A 23,178-nucleotide genomic window follows, 5' to 3' on the forward strand; every position below is an offset into this window, starting at 1 on the left:
TTTAAATATTATTCTGAATTAATTATATGAGTGGGGGAGGGTGTTCAATGTATCCTACAGTACAAGAGGAGGGTCGTGCAAAAATATTTTTTAATTTGGGGGAGGGGGGTGCATTTTGTTTTTGGACACCTTGAGTCGAACTGTCCCGTACATTTTCCCCCGCTCTCTCCTATTGGCTACTATCATGCCTAAAGATTGTGTGTGGGGCGGTCTTACCAATTACCACTCCTACTTAGTTTCTCTGCATGGATGACAGATGATCACCACAGTTCACTGTGAGGAGGATGGCGGAGGAGCTGCATCCAGCCGAGCACTGGTGAGTGGATTTTAATATAATACTGTTTACCAAGTTATTATGGTGAGCTGTTCTACAGAGTTATCATAGTGAGCTATTCTACAGAGTTATTATAGTGAGCTATTCTACAGAGTTATTATAGTGAGCTATTCTACAGAGTTATTATAGTGAGCTATTCTACAGAGTTATTATAGTGAGCTGTTCTACAGAGTTATCATAGTGAGCTATTCTACAGAGTTATTATAGTGAGCTATTCTACAGAGTTATTATAGTGAGCTATTCTACAGAGTTATTATAGTGAGCTATTCTACAGAGTTATTATAGTGAGCTATTCTACAGAGTTATTATAGTGAGCTATTCTACAGAGTTATTATAGTGAGCTATTCTACAGAGTTATTATAGTGAGCTATTCTACAGAGTTATTATAGAGAGCTATTCTACAGTTATTATAGTGAGCTATTCTACAGAGTTATTATGGTGAGCTGTTCTACAGAGTTATTATAGTGAGCTATTCTACAGAGTTATTATAGTGAGCTATTCTACAGAGTTATTATAGTGAGCTATTTTACAGAGTTATTATAGTGAGCTATTCTACAGAGTTATTATAGTGAGCTATTCTACAGAGTTATTATAGTGAGCTATTCTACAGAGTTATTATAGTGAGCTATTCTACAGAGTTCCACAACTTACAGAATGTTTAAGGAATGATAGGATACCTCATTGAGCAATATGCCTCAATGTTAATGACTCTGATATAAACATGCTGATGTTAACATTCGTTTTAAAAAGACCCATTAATTGATTTAGTAGGCCCGACTAGAATTCAAACACACAGCCTCATAGCGCATCTACCATTAAATATTTTAGTTCACTAAGATATGTTTTATTTTGTGACAAAGTTATACGTGTAATTTTATTTGTATAAAATGATCTGCCTTGACAAATGGACATATTGCTTCCTGTGAACTTGGTGCCTGTAACGGCGTTCGTCTGTTGAAAGAGGAGCGGACCAAAATGCAGCGTGGTGGTTACTCATGTTCTTTAATGTAGAAGAACAAATACAAAACAACAAACGTAACGCAAAAACCTATACAGCCTATCTCGTGACAACAAACACAGAGACAGGAACAATCACCCACGAAACACTCAAAGAATATGGCTGACTAAATATGGCTCCCGATCAGAGACAACGATAATCACCTGCCTCCGATTGAGAACCAATCCAGACAGCCATAGACTTTGCTAGAGAACCCCACTAAACCACAAACCCAATTCCTAACAAAACCACAGGACAAAACACACCACATACAAAAACCCATGCCACACCCTGGCCTGACCAAATAAATGAAGATAAACACAGAATACCTCGACCAGGGCGTGACAGTGCCGCTACGTCACGTGGACCTTTGAATGTACAGTATTTATTACAGAATGACATAGCTCAGTGGAGATAAGATTATTAAAGCCTGGATATGTCTGTCACTACCATTGTAACCAGCCACATAACTTTGTGACATTCAGAATGTTTTTCACACCTGTAGCTAGAAAGAGTCTTATCATTGATTCTATAAAGGGTTTTGTTCCTTTGTTACACTGAAATTATGACCCGATAGTTAATAGACTACCCCTGTCTTACTATTCAGCCAGAGGGAGACCTCGTTGCACATTGGTTGGCATGTTATTTTAAATTAAACATAGCTAGACTACTGTAGATAAGGGGACATTATTGTAGAAGTGTGTTATATTAAACATAGCTAGACTACTGTAGATAAGGGGACATTATTGGAGAAGTTTGTTATATTAAACATAGCTAGACTACTGTAGATAAGGGGACATTATTGGAGAAGTTTGTTATATTAAACATAGCTAGACTACTGTAGATAAGGGGAGATTATTGTAAATGTTGGTTATATTTAACATAGCTAGACTACTGTAGATGAGGGGAGATTATTGGAGAAGTTTGCTATAAAGCTGTTAGAAGTCTGCCTCCGTGATCGCTGAACGTCAAAGTTCACTGGGTTTATGACATCAGCAGGACCGTTTACGCAATGTTGTGTGTGTGTGTGTGTGTGTGTGTGTGCGCAGGTACAGGTGTATCTCCAGTTGGCTTCCATCTTGGTGCCCCACCTCCCTCTCTCAGCTAAAGGATGCAGAGGACAAAATGCTCAAGGGTAAGAGTGTGTGTGTGTGTGTGTGTGTGTGTGTGTGTGTGTGTGTGTGTGTGTGTGTGTGTGTGTGTGTGTGTGGGTATGACTACATCCTCTCTCCTACCCGTCATACTTGCACATCTTATCTCCTCTCTCATTTTGCTCTCCCTCCCTGTTCCCCTCCATCTTTCTCCTCCATCCCTCCTTTTTTCATCCCATCCCTCCATTTCTCTCCTCTCAGCTGTGAAGACCCCATTCTCCAGGCAAGATGTCCCGATATCCAATGGCAACTATGTCTGGACCATAGCCTTCAACGCCAAAGGATATCCCTCACTCCCCCCCCAGCCCCAGTCTAAGTCCCAGCCTCATCCCTCTTCTCCCCAGCCCTCTCTCCAGCGCTGTCCCCGTCCTCCGCTGGTGCTGCTCCATGGGTTTGGGGGTGGTGTGGGTCTGTGGGCTCAGAACCTGGACTCTTTGTGTGGCAGTGGAGCCGTGTATGCCCTGGATCTGCTGGGGTTCGGTCGGAGCAGCAGGCCCCTGTTCAGTGTGGACCCCCAGGGGGCAGAGGAGCAGTTCATAGGGGCCCTGGAGGAGTGGAGAGACAGGGTGGGCCTGGAGGAAATGATCCTGCTGGGACACAACCTGGGGGGATACCTGGCTGCTGCTTACACACTTACACACCCACACAGGTCAGCGGGACGAGAGGAGGGGGGGTCGTGTGTTTGTGTTCATACTGTGTGTTCATACGTACACTGAGTGTACAAAACATTAGGAACACCTGCTTTTTTCATGACATAGACCAGGGATACTCAACTACTATTGGAGATGGCGCAGTGACACAAATCTCCTAGGTGACAAAGGTCCGGATGGACACCGTCCTTTATCGGTGATGTGGTACAGCGTAGTAGCAAGCAAAGTCGTCTACGACATAGGAAACACGTTGTTTTATAAAATGTACATTAAATACAATAAATTAGACTAAGAATTTGTATTAATTACAACTTCTTTTGAATGTAAACTAGTGCGAAATGTTATCAACATTGCTGAAGAACAAAAGTGGTCGCATCATTGTCTATGCAAAAAGTGCACTGTTGAACCAATGTACATGGCGTCAGGTAGACTAGTGGTTAGAGCGTTGGACTAGTAACCAAAAAGGTTGCAAGATCGAATCCCCGAGCTGACAAGGTAAAAATCTGTCGTTCTGCCACCGAACTAGGCAGAAAAAACAAAAACCGCACCAGGCTCAACAATGAACACCTGCACCATTGTCTCAGAGTTGCTCTCACACCATTTGTGCCAATGTTCAAAGCATTGGCAGGAGACAGAATAATGTAATTTCTCATTGATGCAAGGGCAAGGCCCACTGTTCCTAGGCCGTCATTGAAAATAAGAATTTGTTCTTAACTGACTTGCCTAGTTAAATAAAGGTTAAATAACATGGGCTTTCAAAAATATTTATTTATTTAAATGAAATAAAGTGCATGTTTCTGGAGAACAAAGGAGAGTTGAAGAAAAATTATAATCAGAACGTCACTCTGGGCCATGCAGTATTCATGTAGAAGTCACTCTGGGCCATGCAGTATTCATGTAGAAGTAACCGTGGGCCATGCAGTATTCATGTAGAAGTAACCGTGGGCCATGCAGTATTCATGTAGAAGTCACTGTGGGCCATGCAGTATTCATGTAGAAGTCACTCTGGGCCATGCAGTATTCATGTAGAAGTCACCGTGGGCCATGCAGTATTCATGTAGAAGTCACTGTGGGCCATGCAGTATTCATGTAGAAGTCACTCTGGGCCATGCAGTATTCATGTAGAAGTCACCGTGGGCCATGCAGTATTCATGTAGAAGTCACCGTGGGCCATGCAGTATTCATATAGAAGTCACCGTGGGCCATGCAGTATTCATGTAGAAGTCACTGTGGGCCATGCAGTATTCATGTAGAAGTCACTCTGGGCCATGCAGTATTCATGTAGAAGTCACCGTGGGCCATGCAGTATTCATGTAGAAGTCACTGTGGGCCATGCAGTATTCATGTAGAAGTCACTGTGGGCCATGCAGTATTCATGTAGAAGTCACCGTGGGCCATGCAGTATTCATGTAGAAGTCACCGTGGGCAATGCAGTTGTAACAGTATAACTTTAGACCGTCCCCTCGCCCATACCGGGGCGCGAACCAGGGACCCTCTGCACACATCAACAACAGTCACCCACGAAGCATCGTTACCCATCGCTCCACAAAAGCCGCGGCCCTTGCAGAGCAAGGGGAACCACTACTTCAAGGTCTCAGAGCGAGTGACGTCACCGATTGAAACGCTATTTAGCGCGCACCGCCGCTAACTAAGCTAGCCGTTTCACATCCGTTACACAGTATTCATGTAGAAGTCACTCTGGGCCATGCAGTATTCATGTAGAAGTCACCGTGGGCCATGCAGTATTCATGTAGAAGTAACTGTGGACCATGCAGTATTCATGTAGAAGTCACTGTGGGCCATGCAGTATTCATGTAGAAGTCACTGTGGGCCTTGCCCTTGCATCAATGAGAAATTACATTGTTCTGTCTCCTGCCAATGATTTGAATATTGACACAAATGGTGAGAGAGCGACCCTGAGACAATGGTGCAGGTGTTCATTGTTGAGCCTGGTGCGGTTTTTGTTTTTAAGAAAGTTAATTGTGGAGAAGGCCGATTCACAGCTGTATGTGGAGCCAAAGAAGTGCCAATTTCTTGAGAACGAAGACTTCAGCTGCAGGCACCATCTTTCCCCAGGAAGTGACAGGGTCACAGTCACCAGCCTGCTCCTTCAAAGACACGTTTTCTTGTAGTTCAAACAACTCCATCTGCAGTGATGTAACATCTACCCATCTGAAGATCTGTTTTGCTTCTTCTGACAACTTTGTCACATTTTGTGACCATGAAGAGGTTCTGGATGAGCAGCAGCAGTTCTCTTCCAACAGTGATGTCATCAAAGCGAGCCTGGAAGTTATCCCTCAGCTTCTGGATGAAATCAACATGGTTGGGAAAAATCACCGCTGTGCCCAGGTGATGAAAAAAAAGATGTCTAAAAATATAACAAAATGCAATGTTGTCCGGTCCGGATTGACCCTTCTCTGGGTCCGGACGTGGACCGCGGTCCGCCAGTTGAGTTTGGCTGACATAGACTGACCAGGCAAATCCAGGTGAAAGCTATGATCCCTTATTGATGTCACTTGTTAAATCCACTTCAATCAGTGTAGATGAAGGGCAGGAGACAGGTTAAAGAAGGATTTTTAAGCCTTGAGACATTTGAGACGGATGGTTTATGTGTGCCATTCAGGGCAAGACACTATTTAAATGCCATTGAATGGGGTATGGTAGTAGGTGCCATGAGCACCGGTTTGGGTCAAGAACTCAACCCTGCTGGGTTTTTCACACTCAACAGTTTTCTGTGTGTATCAAGAATGATCACCACCCAAAGGACATCAGCGAACTTGACATAACTGTGGGAAGCATTTCAATCAACGTGGGTCAGCATCCCTATGAAACACTTGGGGACACTTTGTAGAGTCCATGCCCTAACAACTTGAGGCTGTTCTGAGGTCAAAAGGGGCGGGTTCGCAACTCAATATTAGGAAGGTGTTCTTAATGTTTTGTACACTCAGTGTATGTGTTCACACTGTGTCTGTTTACAGGGTGAAACACCTGATCCTGGTGGAGCCATGGGGGTTCCCGGCCCGCCCAGAGAGCATGGATCAGGAGAAGTCTATCCCAGTGTGGATCAGAGCCATGGGGGTCGTCATGAGTCCCTTCAACCTCCTGGCTACACTAAGACTGGCTGGACCACTGGGTAAGATATAAACACTAAGACTGGCTGGACCACTGGGTAAGATATAAACACTGACTGGCTGGACCACTGGGTAAGATATAAACACTGACTGGCTGGACCACTGGGTAAGATATAAACACTGACTGGCTGGACCACTGGGTAAGATATAAACACTGACTGGCTGGACCACTGGGTAAGATATAAACACTGACTGGCTGGACCACTGGGTAAGATATAAACACTGACTGGCTGGACCACTGGGTAAGATATAAACACTGACTGGCTGGACCACTGGGTAAGATATAAACACTGACTGGCTGGACCACTGGGTAAGATATAAACACTGACTGGCTGGAACCACTGGGATATAAACACTGACTGGCTGGATGGGTAAGATATAAACACTGACTGTCTGGACCACTGGGTAAGATATAAACACTGACTGGCTAGACCACTGGGTAAGATATAAACACTGACTGGCTGAACCACTGGGTAAGATATAAACACTGACTGGCTGAACCACTGGGTAAGATATAAACACTAAGACTGGCTGGACCACTGGGTAAGATATAAACACTAAGACTGGTTGGACCACTGGGTAAGATATAAACACTAAGACTGGTTGGACCACTGGGTAAGATATAAACACTAAGACTGGCTGGACCACTGGGTAAGATATAAACACTAAGACTGATTGGACCACTGGGTAAGATATAAACACTAAGACTGGTTGGACCACTGGGTAAGATATAAACACTAAGACTGGTTGGACCACTGGGTAAGATATAAACACTAAGACTGGTTGGACCACTGGGTAAGATATAAACACTGACTGGCTGGACCACTGGGTAAGATATAAACACTGACTGGCTGGACCACTGGGTAAGATATAAACACTGACTGGCTGGACCACTTGGTAAGATGTAAACACTGACTGGCTGGACCACTGGGTAAGATATAAACACTGACTGGCTGGACCACTGGGTAAGATATAAACACTGACTGGCTGGACCACTGGGTAAGATATAAACACTGACTGGCTGGACCACTGGGTAAGATATAAACACTGACTGGCTGGACCACTGGGTAAGATATAAACACTGACTGGCTGGACCACTGGGTAAGATATAAACACTGACTGGTTGGACCACTGGGTAAGATATAAACACTGACTGGCTGGACCACTGGGTAAGATATAAACACTGACTGGCTGGACCACTGGGTAAGATATAAACACTGACTGGCTGGATTACTGGGTAAGATATAAACACTGACTGGCTGGACCACTGGGTAAGATATAAACACTGACTGGCTGGACCACTGGGTAAGATATAAACACTGACTCGCTGGACCACTGGGTAAGATATAAACACTGACTGGCTGGACCACTGGGTAAGATATAAACACTAAGACTGGCTGGACCACTGGGTAAGATATAAACACTAAGACTGGCTGGACCACTGGGTAAGATATAAACACTGACTGGTTGGACCACTGGGTAAGATATAAACACTGACTGGCTGGACCACTGGGTAAGATATACACACTGACTGGCTGGACCACTGGGTAAGATATAAACACTGACTGGTTGGACCACTGGGTAAGATATACAGTGCCTTTGGAAAGTATTCAGACCCCTTGACTTTTTCCACATTTTGTTACATTACAGCCTTGTTCTAAAATTGATTATTTATAAAAACACATCCTCAGCAATCTAAACACACATAATTGACAAAGCAAACAAAGGTTTTTAGAAATTTTTGCAAATGTATGAAAAATAAAAACATAAATATTTTATTTACATAAGTATTCAGACTCTTTGCTATGAGACTTGAAATTGAGCTCAGGTGCATCCTGTTTCCATTGATCATCCTTTAGATTTACCTTTGGTAAATTCAATTGATTGGACATGATTTGGAAAGGCACTCACCGGTCCCACAGCTCACAGTGTATGTCAGAGCAAAAACCAAGCCATGAGGTAGAAGGAATTGTCTGTAGAGCTCTGAGACAGGATTGTGTTAAGGCACAGATCTGGGGAAGAGTACCAAAGAATGTCTGCAGCATTGAAGGTCCCCAAGAACACAGTGGACTCCATCATTCTTAAATGGAAGAAGTTTGGATCCACCAAGACTCATCCTAGATCTGGCCGGACTTGAGCAATCGGGGAGAAGGGCCTTCGTCAGGGAGGTGAACAAGAACCCAATTGTCCTTCTGACAGAGCTCTAGAGTTTCTCTGTTGAGATGGGAGAACCTTCCAGAAGGACAATCATCTCTGCAGCACTCCGTCAATCAGGCCCTTATGTTTGAGTGGCCAGACGGAAGCCAACGGAAGCCACTCCTCAGTAAAAAGCACCTGACAGCCCACTTGCAGTTTGCCAAAAGGCACCTAAAGGACTCTCAGACCATGAGAAACAAGATTCTCTGGTCTGATGAAACCAAGATTGAACTCTTTGGCCTGAATGACAAGCGCCACGTCTGGAGGAAAACTGGCACCATCTCTACGGTGAAGCATGATGGTGGCCGCATCATGCTGTGGGGATGTTTTTCAGCGTCAGGGACTGGAAGACTATTCAGGATCAAGGTAAAGATGAATTGAGCAAAGTACAGAGAGATCCTTGATGAAAACCTGCTCCAGAGCGCTCAGGACCTGACTGGGGTGAAGGTTCACCTTCCAACAGGACAACGACCCTAAGTACATAGTCAAGACAACACAGGAGTGGCTTTGGGACAAGTCTCTAAATGTCCTTGAGTGGCCCAGCCAGAGCCCGGACTTGAACCCAATGGAACATCTCCGGAGAGACCTGAAAATAGCTGTGCAACAACGCTCCCCATCCAACTTCACAGAGCTTGAGAGGATCTGCAGAGAAGAATGGGAGAAACTCCACAAATACAGGTGTGCCAAGCTTGTAGCGTCATACCCAAGAAGACTCGATGCTGTAATTGCTGCTAAAGCTGCTTCAACAAAGTACTGACTAAAGGGTCTGAATACTTACATTAGAAGTCAGAAGTTTACATACACTTAGGTTGGAGTCATTTAAACTCGTTTTTCAACCACTCCACACATTTCTTGTTAACAAACTATAGTTTGCATGACACAAGTAATTTTTCCAACAATTGTTTACAGACAGATTATTTCACTTATAATTACTGTATCACAATTCCAGCGGGTCAGAAGTTTACATACACTAAGTTGACTGTGCCTTTAAACAGCTTGGAAAATTCCAGAAAATGATGTCATGGCTTTAGAAGCTTCTGATAGGCTAATTGACATCATGAGTCAATTGGAGGTGTACCTGTGGATGTATTTCAAGGCCTACCTTCAAACTCAGTGCCTCTTTGCTTGACATCATGGGAAAATCAAAAGAAATCAGCCAAGACCTCAGAAAAATAATTGTAGACTTCCACAAGTCTGGTTCATCCTTGGGAGCAACTTCCAAACATCTTAAGGTACCACGTTCATCTGTACAAACAATAGTACGCAAGTATAAACACCATGGTACCACGCAGCCGTCATACCGCTCAGGAAGGAGATGTGTTCTTTCTCCTAGAGATGAACGTACTTTGGTGCGAAAAGTGCACGTCAATCCCAGAACAACAGCAAAGGACCTTGTGAAGATGCTGGAGGAAACAGGTACAAAAGTATCTATATCCACAGTAAAACAAGTCCTACATCGACATAACCTGAAAGGCCACTCAGTAAGGAAGAAGCCACTGCTCCAAAACCACCATAAAAAAGCCAGACTACGGTTTGCAACTGCACATGGGGACAAAGATCGTACTTTTTGGAGAAATGTCCTCTGGTCTGATGAAACAAAAATACAACCGTTTGGCCATAATGACCATCGTTATGTTTGGAGGAAAAAGGGGGAGGCTTGCAAGCCTAAGAACACCCTCCCAACCGTGAAGCATGGGGGTGGCAGCATCATGTTGTGGGGGTGCTTTGCTGCAGGAGGGACTGGTGCACTTCACAAAATAGATGGCATCATGAGGAGGAATATTATGTGGATATATTGAAGCAACATCTTCAGACATCAGTCAGGAAGTTAAAGCTTGGTCACAAATGGGTCTTCCAAATGGACAATGACCCCAAGCATACTTCTGAAGTTGTGGCAAAATGGCTTAAGGACAACAATGTCAAGGCAGTGGAGTGGCCATCACAAAGCCCTGACCTCAATCCCATAGAAAATGTGTTTGTAGAACTGAAAAAGCATGTGTGGGCAAGGAGGCCGACAAACCTGACTCAGTTCCACCAGCTCTGTCAGGAGGAATGGGCCATCATTCACCCAACTTATTGTGGGAAGCTTGTGGAAGGCTACCCAAAACATTTGACACAAGTTAAACAATTTAAAGGCAATGCTACCAAATACTAATTGAGTGTATGTAAACTTCTGACCCACTGGGAATGTGATGAAAGAAATCAAGAATACTTTCCTAAAGCACTGTATATACTAAGACTGGCTGGACCACTGGGTACGATATAGAGTACCAGGCAAAGTTTGGGCACACCTACTCATTCAAAGGTTTTTCTTCATTTTTACTATTTTCTACATTGTAGAATAATAGTTGACATCAAAACTAGGAAATAACACAATAATCATGTAGTAACCAAAAAAGTGTTAAGAAAATCTCAATATATTGTATATTTTAGATTCTTCAAAGTAGCCACCCTTTGCCTTGATGACAGCTTTGACCACTTGGCATTCTCTCAACCATCTTAATGCTTTTCCAACAGTCTTGAAGGAGTTCCCACATATGCTGAGCACTTGTTGGCTGCTTTTCCCTCACTTGCAGTCCAACTCATCCCAAACTATCTCAATTGGGTTGAGGTCGGGTGATTGTGGAGGCTAGGCCATCTGACGCAGCCCTCCATCACTCTCCTTCTTGGTCAAATAGCCCTTACACAGCCTGAGGTGTGTTGTGTCATTGTCCTGTTGAAAAACAAATGATAGTCCCACTAAGCCCAAACCAGATGGGATGGTGTATCGCTGCAGAATGCTGTGGTAGCCATGCTGGTTAAGTGTTTCTTGAATTCTAAATAAATCACTGACAGTGTCACCAGCAAATCATCCCCACACCATCACACCTCCTCTTCCATGCTTCACAGTGAGAACCACACATGCGGAGATCATCCGTTCACCTACTCTGCATCTCAGAAACACACAGCGGGTGGAACCAAAAATCTCAAATTTGGACTCATCAGACCAAAGAACAGATTTCCACCAGTCTAATGCCCATTGCTCGTGTTTGTTGGCCCAAGCAAATCTCTTCTTATTATTGGTGTCTTTCAGTAGTGGTTTCTTAGCAGTAATCGACCATGAACGACTGATTCATGCTGACTCCTCTGAACAGTTGATGTTGAGATGTGTCTGTTACTTGAACTCTGTGAAGCATTCATTTGGGCTGCAATTTCTGAGGCAGGTAACTCTAATGAACTTATCCTCTGCAGGATAGGTAACTCTGGGCCTTCCTTTCCTGTGGCGGTCCTCATGAGAGCCACTTTCTTCATAGCTCTTGATGGTTTTTGCGACTGCACTTGAAGAAACATTCAAAGTTCTTGACAATTTCCAGATTGACTGACCTTCATGTAATGATGGACTGTCGTTTCTCTTTGCTTATTTGAGCTGTTCTTTCCATAATATGGACTTGGTCTTTTACCAAATAGGGCTATATTTTGTATACCACCCTTAACTTTTAAAACTTCTTATGGCTGGGGGCAGTATTGAGTAGCTTGGATGAATAAGGTCCCCAGAGTAAACTGCCTGCTACTTTGTCCCAGTTGCTAATATATGCATATTAGTATATTTGGATAGAAAATACTCTGAAGTTTCTAAAACTGTTTGAATGATGTATGTGAGTAAAACAGAACTCATATGGCAGGCAAAAACCTGAGAAAAAATCCAACTAGGAAGTTGGAAATCTGAGGTTTGTAGTTTTTCAACCCAGCCCCTATTGAATATACAGTGTCTATGGGGTCATGTTGCACTTCCTAAGGCTTCCACTAGATGTCAACAGTCTTTAGAACCTAGTTTGATGCTTCTACTGTGAAGTGGGGCCGAATGAGAGGGGAATGAGTCAGAGGTTTGTCAGAATGCTTTGAGCTCGTGACGCTCGTTCACGTGAGAGGTAGCTCTAGTTCCATTGCTTTTCTGAAGACAAAGGAATTCTCCGGTTGCAACATTATTGAAGATTTATGTTAACATCCTAAAGATTGATTCTATACATTGTTTGACATGTTTCTACGGACTGTAACATAACTTTTTGACATTTTGTCTGCAACTAGTGAACACGCTTCGTGAGGTTGGATTTGTTTTTCAAAATGCGCTAACAAAAGTAGCTAACAAATCAAACATTTATTGTGGAACTGGGATTCCTGGGAGTGCATTCTGATGAAGATCATCAAAGGTAAGTGAATATTTATAATGTTATTTCTGACTTCTGTTGACTGCACAATTTGGCTTGTTGGGTCTCTGAGCGCCGTACTCAGATTATTGCATGGTTTTCTTTTTCCGTAAAGCTGTTTTGAAATCTGACACAGCGGTTGCATTAAGGAGAAGTGTATCTATAATTCCATGTATAACACTTGTATTTTCATCAACATTTATAATGAGTATTTCTGTAAATTGATGTGGCTCTCTGCAAAATCACTGGATGTTTTTGGAACTACTGAACACAATAGCCCATGTATACTGAGATTTTTTAAATATAAATATGAACTTTATCAAACAAAACATACATGTATTGTGTAACATAAAGTCCCATGAGTGTCATCTGATGAAGATCATCAAAGGCTAGTGATTAATTCTATCTCTATTTCTGATTTTTGTGACTCCACCCTTTGCCTGGAAACGTGGCTGTGTTTTTCTGTGACTTGGCTCTGACCTAACATAATCGTTTGTGGTGCTTTAGCTGTAAAGCCTATTTGAAACCGGACACTGTGGTGGGATTAACAACAAGATTACCTTTAAAATGGTATAAGATACTTGTATGTTTGAGGAATTTTTATTATGAGATTTCTGTTGTTTGAATTTGGCGCCCTGCACTTTCACTGGCTGTTGTCATATCGATCCCGTTAGCGGGATCTCAGCCCTAAGAAGTTTAACACAACTGATTGGCTCAAACACATTAAGAAGGACTGAAAGTCCACAAATGAACTTTTAACAAGGCACTCCTGTTAATTGAAATGCATTCCAGGTGACTGCCCCATGAAGCTGGTTAAGAGAATGCCAAGAGTGTGCAAAGTTGTCATCAAGGCAACGTGTGGATACTTTGAAGAACACACAAGTTGAAAGACTTGCAAGATGTTACAACATGAAAGGTGTTAATTGGTGGACTCCCTCTCTCCATTCCTCCTCCATCCCTCTCTCCATTCCTCCTCCACCCCTCTCTCCATTCCTCGTCCATCCCTCTCTCCATTCCTCCTCCACACCTCTCTCCATTCCTCCTCCATCCCTCTCTCCATTCCTCCTCCACACCTCTCTCCATTCCTCCTCCCTCCCTCTCTCCATTCTTCTTCCATTCCTTCTCCATTCCTCTTCCATTCCTCCTCCATTCCTCTCTCCATTCCTCCTCCATCCCTCTCTCCAATCCTCCTCCCTCCCCCTCTCCATTCCTCCTCCCTCCCCCTCTCCATTCCTCCTCCCTCCCCCTCTCCATTCCTCCTCCATCCCTCTCTCCATTCCTCCTCCATCCCTCTCTCCATCCCTCCTCCATTCCTTTCTTACTCACTCAGGTCCGATGTTGGTCCAGACCATCAGGTCAGATTTTAAACAGAAGTACTCTTCAGTGTTTGATGACAACACTGTATCAGACTACATCTACCATCTCAATGCACAGACACCCAGGTAGGTACAGTGCCTTGCGAAAGTATTCGGCCCCCTTGAACTTTGCGACCTTTTGCCACATTTCATGCTTCAAACATAAAGATATAAAACTGTATTTTTTGTTAAGAATCAACAACAAGTTGAGGGGACACAATCATGAAGTGGAACGACATTTATTGGATATTTCAAACTTTTTTAACAAATCAAAAACTGAAAAATTGGGCGTGCAAAATTATTCAGCCCCCTTAAGTTAATACTTTGTAGCGCCACCTTTTGCTGCGATTACAGCTGTAAGTCGCTTGGGGTATGTCTCTATCAGTTTTGCACATCGAGAGACTGAATTTTTTTCCCATTCCTCCTTGCAAAACAGCTCGAGCTCAGTGAGGTTGGATGGAGAGCATTTGTGAACAGCAGTTTTCAGTTCTTTCCACAGATTCTCGATTGGATTCAGGTCTGGACTTTGACTTGGCCATTCTAACACCTGGATATGTTTATTTTTGAACCATTCCATTGTAGATTTTGCTTTATGTTTTGGATCATTGTCTTGTTGGAAGACAAATCTCCGTCCCAGTCTCAGGTCTTTTGCAGACTCCATCAGGTTTTCTTCCAGAATGGTCCTGTATTTGGCTCCATCCATCTTCCCATCAATTTTAACCATCTTCCCTGTCCCTGCTGAAGAAAAGCAGGCCCAAACCATGATGCTGCCACCACCATGTTTGACAGTGGGTATGGTGTGTTCAGGGTGATGAGCTGTGTTGCTTTTACGCCAAACATAACGTTTTGCATTGTTGCCAAAAAGTTCAATTTTGGTTTCATCTGACCAGAGCACCTTCTTCCACATGTTTGGTGTGTCTCCCAGGTGGCTTGTGGCAAACTTTAAACGACACTTTTATGGATATCTTTAAGAAATGGCTTTCTTCTTGCCACTCTTCCATAAAGGCCAGATTTGTGCAATATACGACGATTGTTGTCCTATGGACAGAGTCTCCCACCTCAGCTGTAGATCTCTGCAGTTCATCCAGAGTGATCATGGGCCTCTTGGCTGCATCTCTGATCAGTCGTCTCCTTGTATGAGCTGAAAGTTTAGAGGGACGGCCAGGTCTTGGTAGATTTGCAGTGGTCTGATACTCCTTCCATTTCAATATTATCGCTTGCACAGTGCTCCTTGGGATGTTTAAAGCTTGGGAAATTTTTTTGTATCCAAATCCGGCTTTAAACTTCTTCACAACAGTATCTCGGACCTGCCTGGTGTGTTCCTTGTTCTTCATGATGCTCTCTGCGCTTTTAACGGACCTCTAAACCTATCACAGTGCAGGTGCATTTATACGGAGACTTGATTACACACAGGTGTATTGTATTTATCATCATTAGTCATTTAGGTCAACATTGGATCATTCAGAGATCCTCACTGAACTTCTGGAGAGAGTTTGCTGCACTGAAAGTAAAGGGGCTGAATAATTTTGCACGCCCAATTTTTTCAGTTTTTGATTCGTTCCACTTCATGATTGTGTCCCACTTGTTGTTGATTCTTCACAAAAAAATACAGTTTTATATCTTTATGTTTGAAGCCTGAAATGTGGCAAAAGGTCGCAAAGTTCAAGGGGGCCGAATACTTTCGCAAGGCACTGTGTATATATATATATATATATATATATATATATATATATATATATATATATATATATATATATATATATATATATATATATATATATACTCACTCACTCACTCACTCACTCACTCACTCAGACTCAGACACACACACACACACACACACACACTCTCTAACACCCGTTCTCGCTCCATAGTGGTGAAGCAGCATTTAAGAACATGACGGTACCATATGGCTGGGCTAAGAGACCGATGCTGGATCGTATCGTACACATCCGACCCAACATTCCCATATCCATCATCTATGGATCCCGATCCAGCATCGACAGTGACTCGGGATACACTCTCCAGAAAATCAGACTGGATGTGGACATCGTGGTGAGTTGATGATTCTTGTAGCAAGTTCTCTGAAAGTGTTATGAAATGGATCGGTCATTCACTCTCTCTCTCTCTCTCTCTCTCTCTCTCTCTCACTCTCTCTCTCGCTCTCTCTCTCTCTCGCTCTCTCTCTCTCTCTCTGTCTCTCTCTCTCTCTCTGAATTCAATTACATTTGCTATATTGGCTTATTTTGGATATTTACAATATAAAAATGAGAATCAAAATTGTCAACAGGACAACAGTAACAACAATAACCAAGTGTCAAAATAACCATACATTCAACAATAACAATAAGCATACAGTAGAGGACATGTGCAGGTTGATTGGTCTGTCAGACACTGTCTTTCATCTTATGGCAGGCAGTAATGTAGTGCGCTGCCAACCCACAGCTCTCTGCGTCCTCCCCCAACAGGACGGGTAGCCTATCCTCATCAGAGAGGTCTTTGAAACCTTGAATAAGGGTTTCAAATTTTGGGAAATGACACTCTGATTGTTTTATATTTTTGACATTTTGTCAGGAAATGCAGCTCCGTCTCAGGTTCTGCTGTGGTGCAGTGGTTGTACAGCCTTTCCTCTACAGGGAGCCAGGTTCTGCTGTGGTGCAGTGGTTGCACAGCCTTTCCTCTACAGGGAGCCAGGTTCTGCTGTGGTGCAGTGGTTGCACAGCCTTTCCTCTACAGGGAGCCAGGTTCTGTTGTTGTGCAGTGGTTTCACAGCCTTTCCTCTACAGGGAGACAGGTTCTGTTGTTGTGCAGTGGTTTCACAGCCTTTCCTCTACAGGGAGCCAGGTTCTGCTGTGGTGCAGTGGTTGCACAGCCTTTCCTCTACAGGGAGCCAGGTTCTGTTGTTGTGCAGTGGTTTCACAGCCTTTCCTCTACAGGGAGCCAGGTTCTGTTGTTGTGCAGTGGTTTCACAGCTTTTCCTCTACAGGGAGCCAGGTTCTGCTGTGGTGCAGTGGTTGCACAGCCTTTCCTCTACAGGGAGACAGGGTTTCCTGGGTCTACCCTTCTCACTGGCAAGGCTCTGCTCACTGAGCCTGTACTTTGTCAAGGTTCTTCTAAGGTGTTGATCAGTAACCATGGTCAAATATTTAGCCATGGTGTACTGTCGATTTAGGGCCAGATAGCACTGCATTTTGCTTTGTGTTTGTTCTTGTGTTTCCCAATAAGCAATATAGTTTTGTTTTGACTGTGTTCTGGTCCTGAGGCTTCAGTGTGTTAGTAGAACAGGTTTGTGAACTCAGCCCTAGGATCAGCTGGATGAGGGGACTGAGGCTTCAGTGTGTTAGTAGAACAGGTTAGTGAACTCAGCCCCAGGACCAGCTGGATGAGGGGACTGAGGCTTCAGTGTGTTAGTAGAACAGGTTTGTGAATTCAGCCCCAGGACCAGCTGGATGAGGGGACTGAGGCTTCAGTGTGTTAGTAGAACAGGTTTGTGAACTCAGCCCCAGGACCAGCTGGATGAGGGGACTGAGGCTTCAGTGTGTTAGTAGAACAGGTTAGTGAACTCAGCCCCAGGACCAGCTGGATGAGGGGACTGGGGCTTCAGTGTGTTAGTATAACAGGTTGGTGAACTCAGCCCCAGGACCAGCTGGATGAGGGGACTGGGGCTTCAGTGTGTTAGTATAACAGGTTTGTGAACTCAGCCCCAGGACCAGCTGGATGAGGGGACTGGGGCTTCAGTGTGTTAGTAGAACAGGTTTGTGAACTCAGCCCCAGGACCAGCTGGATGAGGGGACTGAGGCTTCAGTGTGTTAGTAGAACAGGTTAGTGAACTCAGCCCCAGGACCAGCTGGATGAGGGGACTGGGGCTTCAGTGTGTTAGTATAACAGGTTAGTGAACTCAGCCCCAGGACCAGCTGGATGAGGGGACTGAGGCTTCAGTGTGTTAGTATAACAGGTTTGTGAACTCAGCCCCAGGACCAGCTGGATGAGGGGACTGAGGCTTCAGTGTGTTAGTAGAACAGGTTGGTGAACTCAGCCCCAGGACCAGCTGGATGAGGGGACTGAGGCTTCAGTGTGTTAGTATAACAGGTTTGTGAACTCAGCCCCAGGACCAGCTGGATGAGGGGACTGGGGCTTCAGTGTGTTAGTATAACAGGTTTGTGAACTCAGCCCCAGGACCAGCTGGATGAGGGGACTGAGGCTTCAGTGTGTTAGTAGAACAGGTTTGTGAACTCAGCCCCAGGACCAGCTGGATGAGGGGACTGAGGCTTCAGTGTGTTAGTAGAACAGGTTTGTGAACTCAGCCCCAGGACCAGCTGGATGAGGGGACTGAGGCTTCAGTGTGTTAGTAGAACAGGTTAGTGAACTCAGCCCCAGGACCAGCTGGATGAGGGGACTGGGGCTTCAGTGTGTTAGTATAACAGGTTGGTGAACTCAGCCCCAGGACCAGCTGGATGAGGGGACTGGGGCTTCAGTGTGTTAGTATAACAGGTTTGTGAACTCAGCCCCAGGACCAGCTGGATGAGGGGACTGGGGCTTCAGTGTGTTAGTAGAACAGGTTTGTGAACTCAGCCCCAGGACCAGCTGGATGAGGGGACTGAGGCTTCAGTGTGTTAGTAGAACAGGTTAGTGAACTCAGCCCCAGGACCAGCTGGATGAGGGGACTGGGGCTTCAGTGTGTTAGTATAACAGGTTAGTGAACTCAGCCCCAGGACCAGCTGGATGAGGGGACTGAGGCTTCAGTGTGTTAGTATAACAGGTTTGTGAACTCAGCCCCAGGACCAGCTGGATGAGGGGACTGAGGCTTCAGTGTGTTAGTATAACAGGTTGGTGAACTCAGCCCCAGGACCAGCTGGATGAGGGGACTGAGGCTTCAGTGTGTTAGTATAACAGGTTTGTGAACTCAGCCCCAGGACCAGCTGGATGAGGGGACTGAGGCTTCAGTGTGTTAGTAGAACAGGTTAGTGAACTCAGCCCCAGGACCAGCTGGATGAGGGGACTGGGGCTTCAGTGTGTTAGTAGAACAGGTTAGTGAACTCAGCCCCAGGACCAGCTGGATGAGGGGACTGGGGCTTCAGTGTGTTAGTAGAACAGGTTAGTGAACTCAGCCCCAGGACCAGCTGGATGAGGGGACTGGGGCTTCAGTGTGTTAGTAGAACAGGTTAGTGAACTCAGCCCCAGGACCAGCTGGATGAAGGGACTGGGGCTTCAGTGTGTTAGTAGAACAGGTTAGTGAACTCAGCCCCAGGACCAGCTGGATGAGGGGACTGAGACTTCAGTGTGTTAGTAGAACAGGTTAGTGAACTCAGCCCCAGGACCAGCTGGATGAGGGGACTGAGGCTTCAGTGTGTTAGTAGAACAGGTTTGTGAACTCAGCCCCAGGACCAGCTGGATGAGGGGACTGGGGCTTCAGTGTGTTAGTAGAACAGGTTTGTGAACTCAGCCCCAGGACCAGCTGGATGAGGGGACTGAGGCTTCAGTGTGTTAGTAGAACAGGTTTGTGAACTCAGCCCCAGGACCAGCTGGATGAGGGGACTGAGGCTTCAGTGTGTTAGTAGAACAGGTTAGTGAACTCAGCCCCAGGACCAGCTGGATGAGGGGACTATTTTCTTTGCTCAGCTCTTGGCATTGCAGGGCTTGGTAGTGATATGAGAGGGGGTCATTGTATTTTAGATGTTTCCTAAACTTAATTTATCTTTTTTGAGTTTTTATTATTAGTGGATATTGGCCTAATTCTGCCCTGCATGCATTGTTTGTAGTTTTCCTCTGGACATGTAGGATAATCTTACAGAACTCTGCATGCAGTGTTTCAATGGGGTGTTTATCTCAGTTCTATCTCAGTTCATTCACTGCCTCATTAAGGTGTCCAGTTGAGCTTATTTTTAAACCTAAGTAATTGCTACTGCTAAGTAATTGCTGCTGTGATGTCACACTGTGCTATTTCACCCAATAGATATGGGAATTTATCAAAATTGGATTTGTTTTCAAATTCTTTCTGTGTCTGTGTAATCTGAAGGAAATATGGGTCTCTAAAATATGGTCATACATTTGGCAGTAGGTTAGGAAGTGCAGCTCAGTTTCCACCTAATTTTGTGGGCAGTGTGCACATAGCCTGTCTTCTCTTGAGAGCCAGGTCTGCCTATGGAGTCCTCTCTCAATGGCAAGGCTATGCTCCCTGAGTCAATACATAGTCAAAGCATTTCTTAATTTTGGGTAGGTCAAAGTGGTCAGGTATTCTACCACTGCGTCAAGTAGTTATATTTTGTTTCCTCATGATTGATTTGGTTGGATCTAATTGTGTTGCTGTCCTGGGGATCTTTGGTGTTCTACGTTGTACACAGAGGATGTTTTGATTTTTGTGCCCCATTTTGTGAATTCTCGGTTGGATCTAGATGGAGTTAATATTTGTGGTCACGGCAACTGGACCTTTTTTGGAACCCCATTGTTGTTGTCTTACTGAGATTTACTGTCAGGGCTCCAGGTCTGACAGAATCTGTGCAGAAGATCTAGGTGCTGCCGTAAGTCCTCCTTGATTGGGGACAGCAAACAGTAGACATTTGACTTCAGAGTCTAGTAGGGTGGAATTTGTGGTCTGTATATTTCCTCATTTAATTTAGGATACCATTAACACCACAGGTCTTTTTGTGTTGGAGGGTTTTTATTTTGTCCTGTAGTTCATTCAATGTAATTGGAGAATCCAGTGGGTTCTGGTAGTCTTTAATAGTTGATTCTACGATTTGTATTTGATCATGTATATGTTTTTGCTGTTTGTTCTTTGTTATAGAGCCAAAAAGATTGGAGAAGTGGTTAATCCATGCATCTCTGTTTTGGATAGATAACTCTTTGTGTGGTTGTTTGTTTAGTGTTGTCACAACTTCTGCCGAAGTCGGTTCCTCTCCTTGTTCGGGCGGTGTTCGGCGATCGACTTCACTGGTCGTCTAGCCATTGCCGATCCATTTTTTCATTTTCCATTTGTTTTGTCTTGTTTTTCCCACACACCTGGTTTTCATTCCCCCATTACGTGTTGGGTATTTAACCCTCTGTTCCCTCCATGTCTTTGTGCGGAATTGTTTGTTGTAAGTGCATGTGCACGGTGTTGTCTGGTGCGCTATGGGTTTTGTACCCATACGTTGCATTTCTGGATGCCTGTGGTTTTGATATTAAACTGAACATTTCATCTTGGTTTCGCCTGTAGCATCAGTTCTGTGGCACTCACAGATAATATCTTTGCAGATTTGGAAACGTCAGAGTGTTTTTTCTTTCCAAAGCTGTCAATTATATGCATAGTCGAGCATCTTTTCGTGACAAAATATCTTGTTTAAAACGGGAATGTTTTTTTTATCCAAAAATTAAAAGAGCGCCCCCTATATCAAAGAAGTTAAACTGCTCCGGTTATTACCCAGTTCTGCTCTCCTGCGTCTGACTTCTCTGCCACCAGTTAAGCACCCCTTACAAGTGTTTTCCAATTTTCCCAGAAGTGGTTAGATTCTATGGATTCTTCAATGACTTTGAGCTGATTTCTGACGTGCTGTTCCTTCTTTTTCTGTAGTGTATTTCTGTATTGTTTTAGTGATTCACTATAGTGACGGCGTAGGCTCATGTTTTCTGGGTCTCTCTGTGTTTTTGGTTGGACAGGTTCCTCCATTTCTTTCTTAGGTTTTTGCGTTTTTTGAATTTAAGTGAATTTACTCATCAAACCACTTGTCATTGTTGTACATTTTCTACGGTTGTCTTGTTGAAATGTTTCGATTTTATAGTGAATCTGAGAGGTCAAATATACTTTTAAGGGATTGAATTTGTTGTACTCTAATTGTTTTCTGGTAGGTTTCCACACTACTTTCCTTCCATCTATAGCAATCTCTTAATAGTATGCAGTTTGTTCAGCTTTGATGGTTGATTATGGATCTTTCAATTCAATTCAAAGGGCTTAATTGGCAATGGAAACATATGTTTATATTGCCAAAGCACGTGAAATAGATAAACAATAAAAAATGAACAGAAAACATTACACTGACAAAAGTTAAAGGAATAGAAACATTTCAAATGTCACATTATGGCTACGGTATGTACAGTGTTGTAACGATGTGCAAATTATTTAAAGTACAAAAGGGAAAATATATAATTCTCTCTCTCTCTCTCCAGGTGATAAGGGGAGGAGGTCACTATGTATTTGCTGACCAGCCAGATGACTTCAATCAGAACATTCTTCACATCCTAGCCAGGATGGACGGAGTGAAGGATGAGAGGAGGGAGAGAAGGATGAGAGGAGGGCGAGAAGGATGAGAGGAGGGCGAGAAGGATGAGAGGAGGGCGAGAAGGATGAGAGGAGGGCGAGAAGGATGAGAGGAGGGCGAGAAGGATGAGAGGAGGGCGAGAAGGATGAGAGGCAGAGAAGGGGGAGGGGAGAGAGGCAGAGAAGGAGGAGGGGAGAGATGCAGAGAAGGAGGAGGGGGGAGAGAGGCAGAGGAAGGGAGGAGTTGTGGCAGGAATAACATTTTGGCTCTGAGGAGAAGGACCATTGTTAAGTTCAGACTGTAAGCAAACACCCTTTCCTCACTGAGGACCTACTAGAGCTGACGGTTAGATAATGATCTAGGCTGATATGGGATGATTAGAGAATGATCTAGGGCTAACCAGTACAAAGTTGACTGTCGTGGATATCATTTTTTTTTTAAAGAAATGTCAAATGTATTTTCTGCAGTTCTTGTTATCTTTTCTTAAAGAAAGAATAATGAACAGGGATTTAGTTTTTTTTACTAATGGACATGTCTCAAAGCTGCTGCCAGTAGGCTAACAGCTCATGTTCACATTCACAGAGTACCGGCAAGCAAAACTACAGGAATAAAGATTGTAAGACAATTTTGGTAACCAAAGGAAAAACTTGTTTTCTGTTGTGAACTGGTACAAAGTTGACTGGGATTTTTCTCTCTTACTTTCAGGGGTATAGTGTTGCCAGAGCTCAGAGAAGCTTTGCTCCCTTACTGAAAAAAACAAATATTGAGCTGGTTGAAACTATTTAGTTATTTTGAGCTGGTAAAAATATATTTGTAAAATATATTCTAATAAATTCTAAATCAATTACAGTGCCTTGCGAAAGTATTCAGCCCCCTTGAACTTTGCGACCTTTTGCCACATTTCAGGCTTCAAACATAAACATAAAACTGTATTTTTTTGTGAAGA

General features: G+C 43.9%; 1 protein-coding gene across 1 annotated transcript; it reads left to right on the forward strand.

Moving 5' to 3' along the window:
• Positions 1-224: 224 nt before the first annotated feature.
• On the forward strand, positions 225-22,878 carry LOC139392015 (1-acylglycerol-3-phosphate O-acyltransferase ABHD5-like). Its single transcript, XM_071139655.1, has 7 exons — positions 225-316; positions 2,381-2,466; positions 2,684-3,131; positions 6,111-6,265; positions 13,974-14,085; positions 15,873-16,053; positions 22,141-22,878. The coding sequence occupies exons 1-7, from the start codon at positions 285-287 to the stop codon at positions 22,279-22,281; spliced, it is 1,155 nt and encodes a 384-aa protein (XP_070995756.1). The 5' UTR covers positions 225-284; the 3' UTR covers positions 22,282-22,878.
• Positions 22,879-23,178: the final 300 nt, after the last annotated feature.

The sequence above is a fragment of the Oncorhynchus clarkii genome, chromosome 32 (assembly GCF_045791955.1).
Source record: "Oncorhynchus clarkii lewisi isolate Uvic-CL-2024 chromosome 32, UVic_Ocla_1.0, whole genome shotgun sequence".
In the NCBI taxonomy this organism is placed as follows: domain Eukaryota; kingdom Metazoa; phylum Chordata; class Actinopteri; order Salmoniformes; family Salmonidae; genus Oncorhynchus; species Oncorhynchus clarkii.

Excerpts from the sequence above, each read along its gene's own strand:
- LOC139392015 (XM_071139655.1), top strand. The coding sequence starts at position 285 with ATGGCGGAGGAGCTGCATCCAGCCGAGCACTG. Across the intron at positions 2,467-2,683 it reads AGAGGACAAAATGCTCAAGG|CTGTGAAGACCCCATTCTCC; the intron begins GTAAGAGTGTGT and ends CTCTCCTCTCAG. Across the intron at positions 16,054-22,140 it reads GACTGGATGTGGACATCGTG|GTGATAAGGGGAGGAGGTCA; the intron begins GTGAGTTGATGA and ends CTCTCTCTCCAG.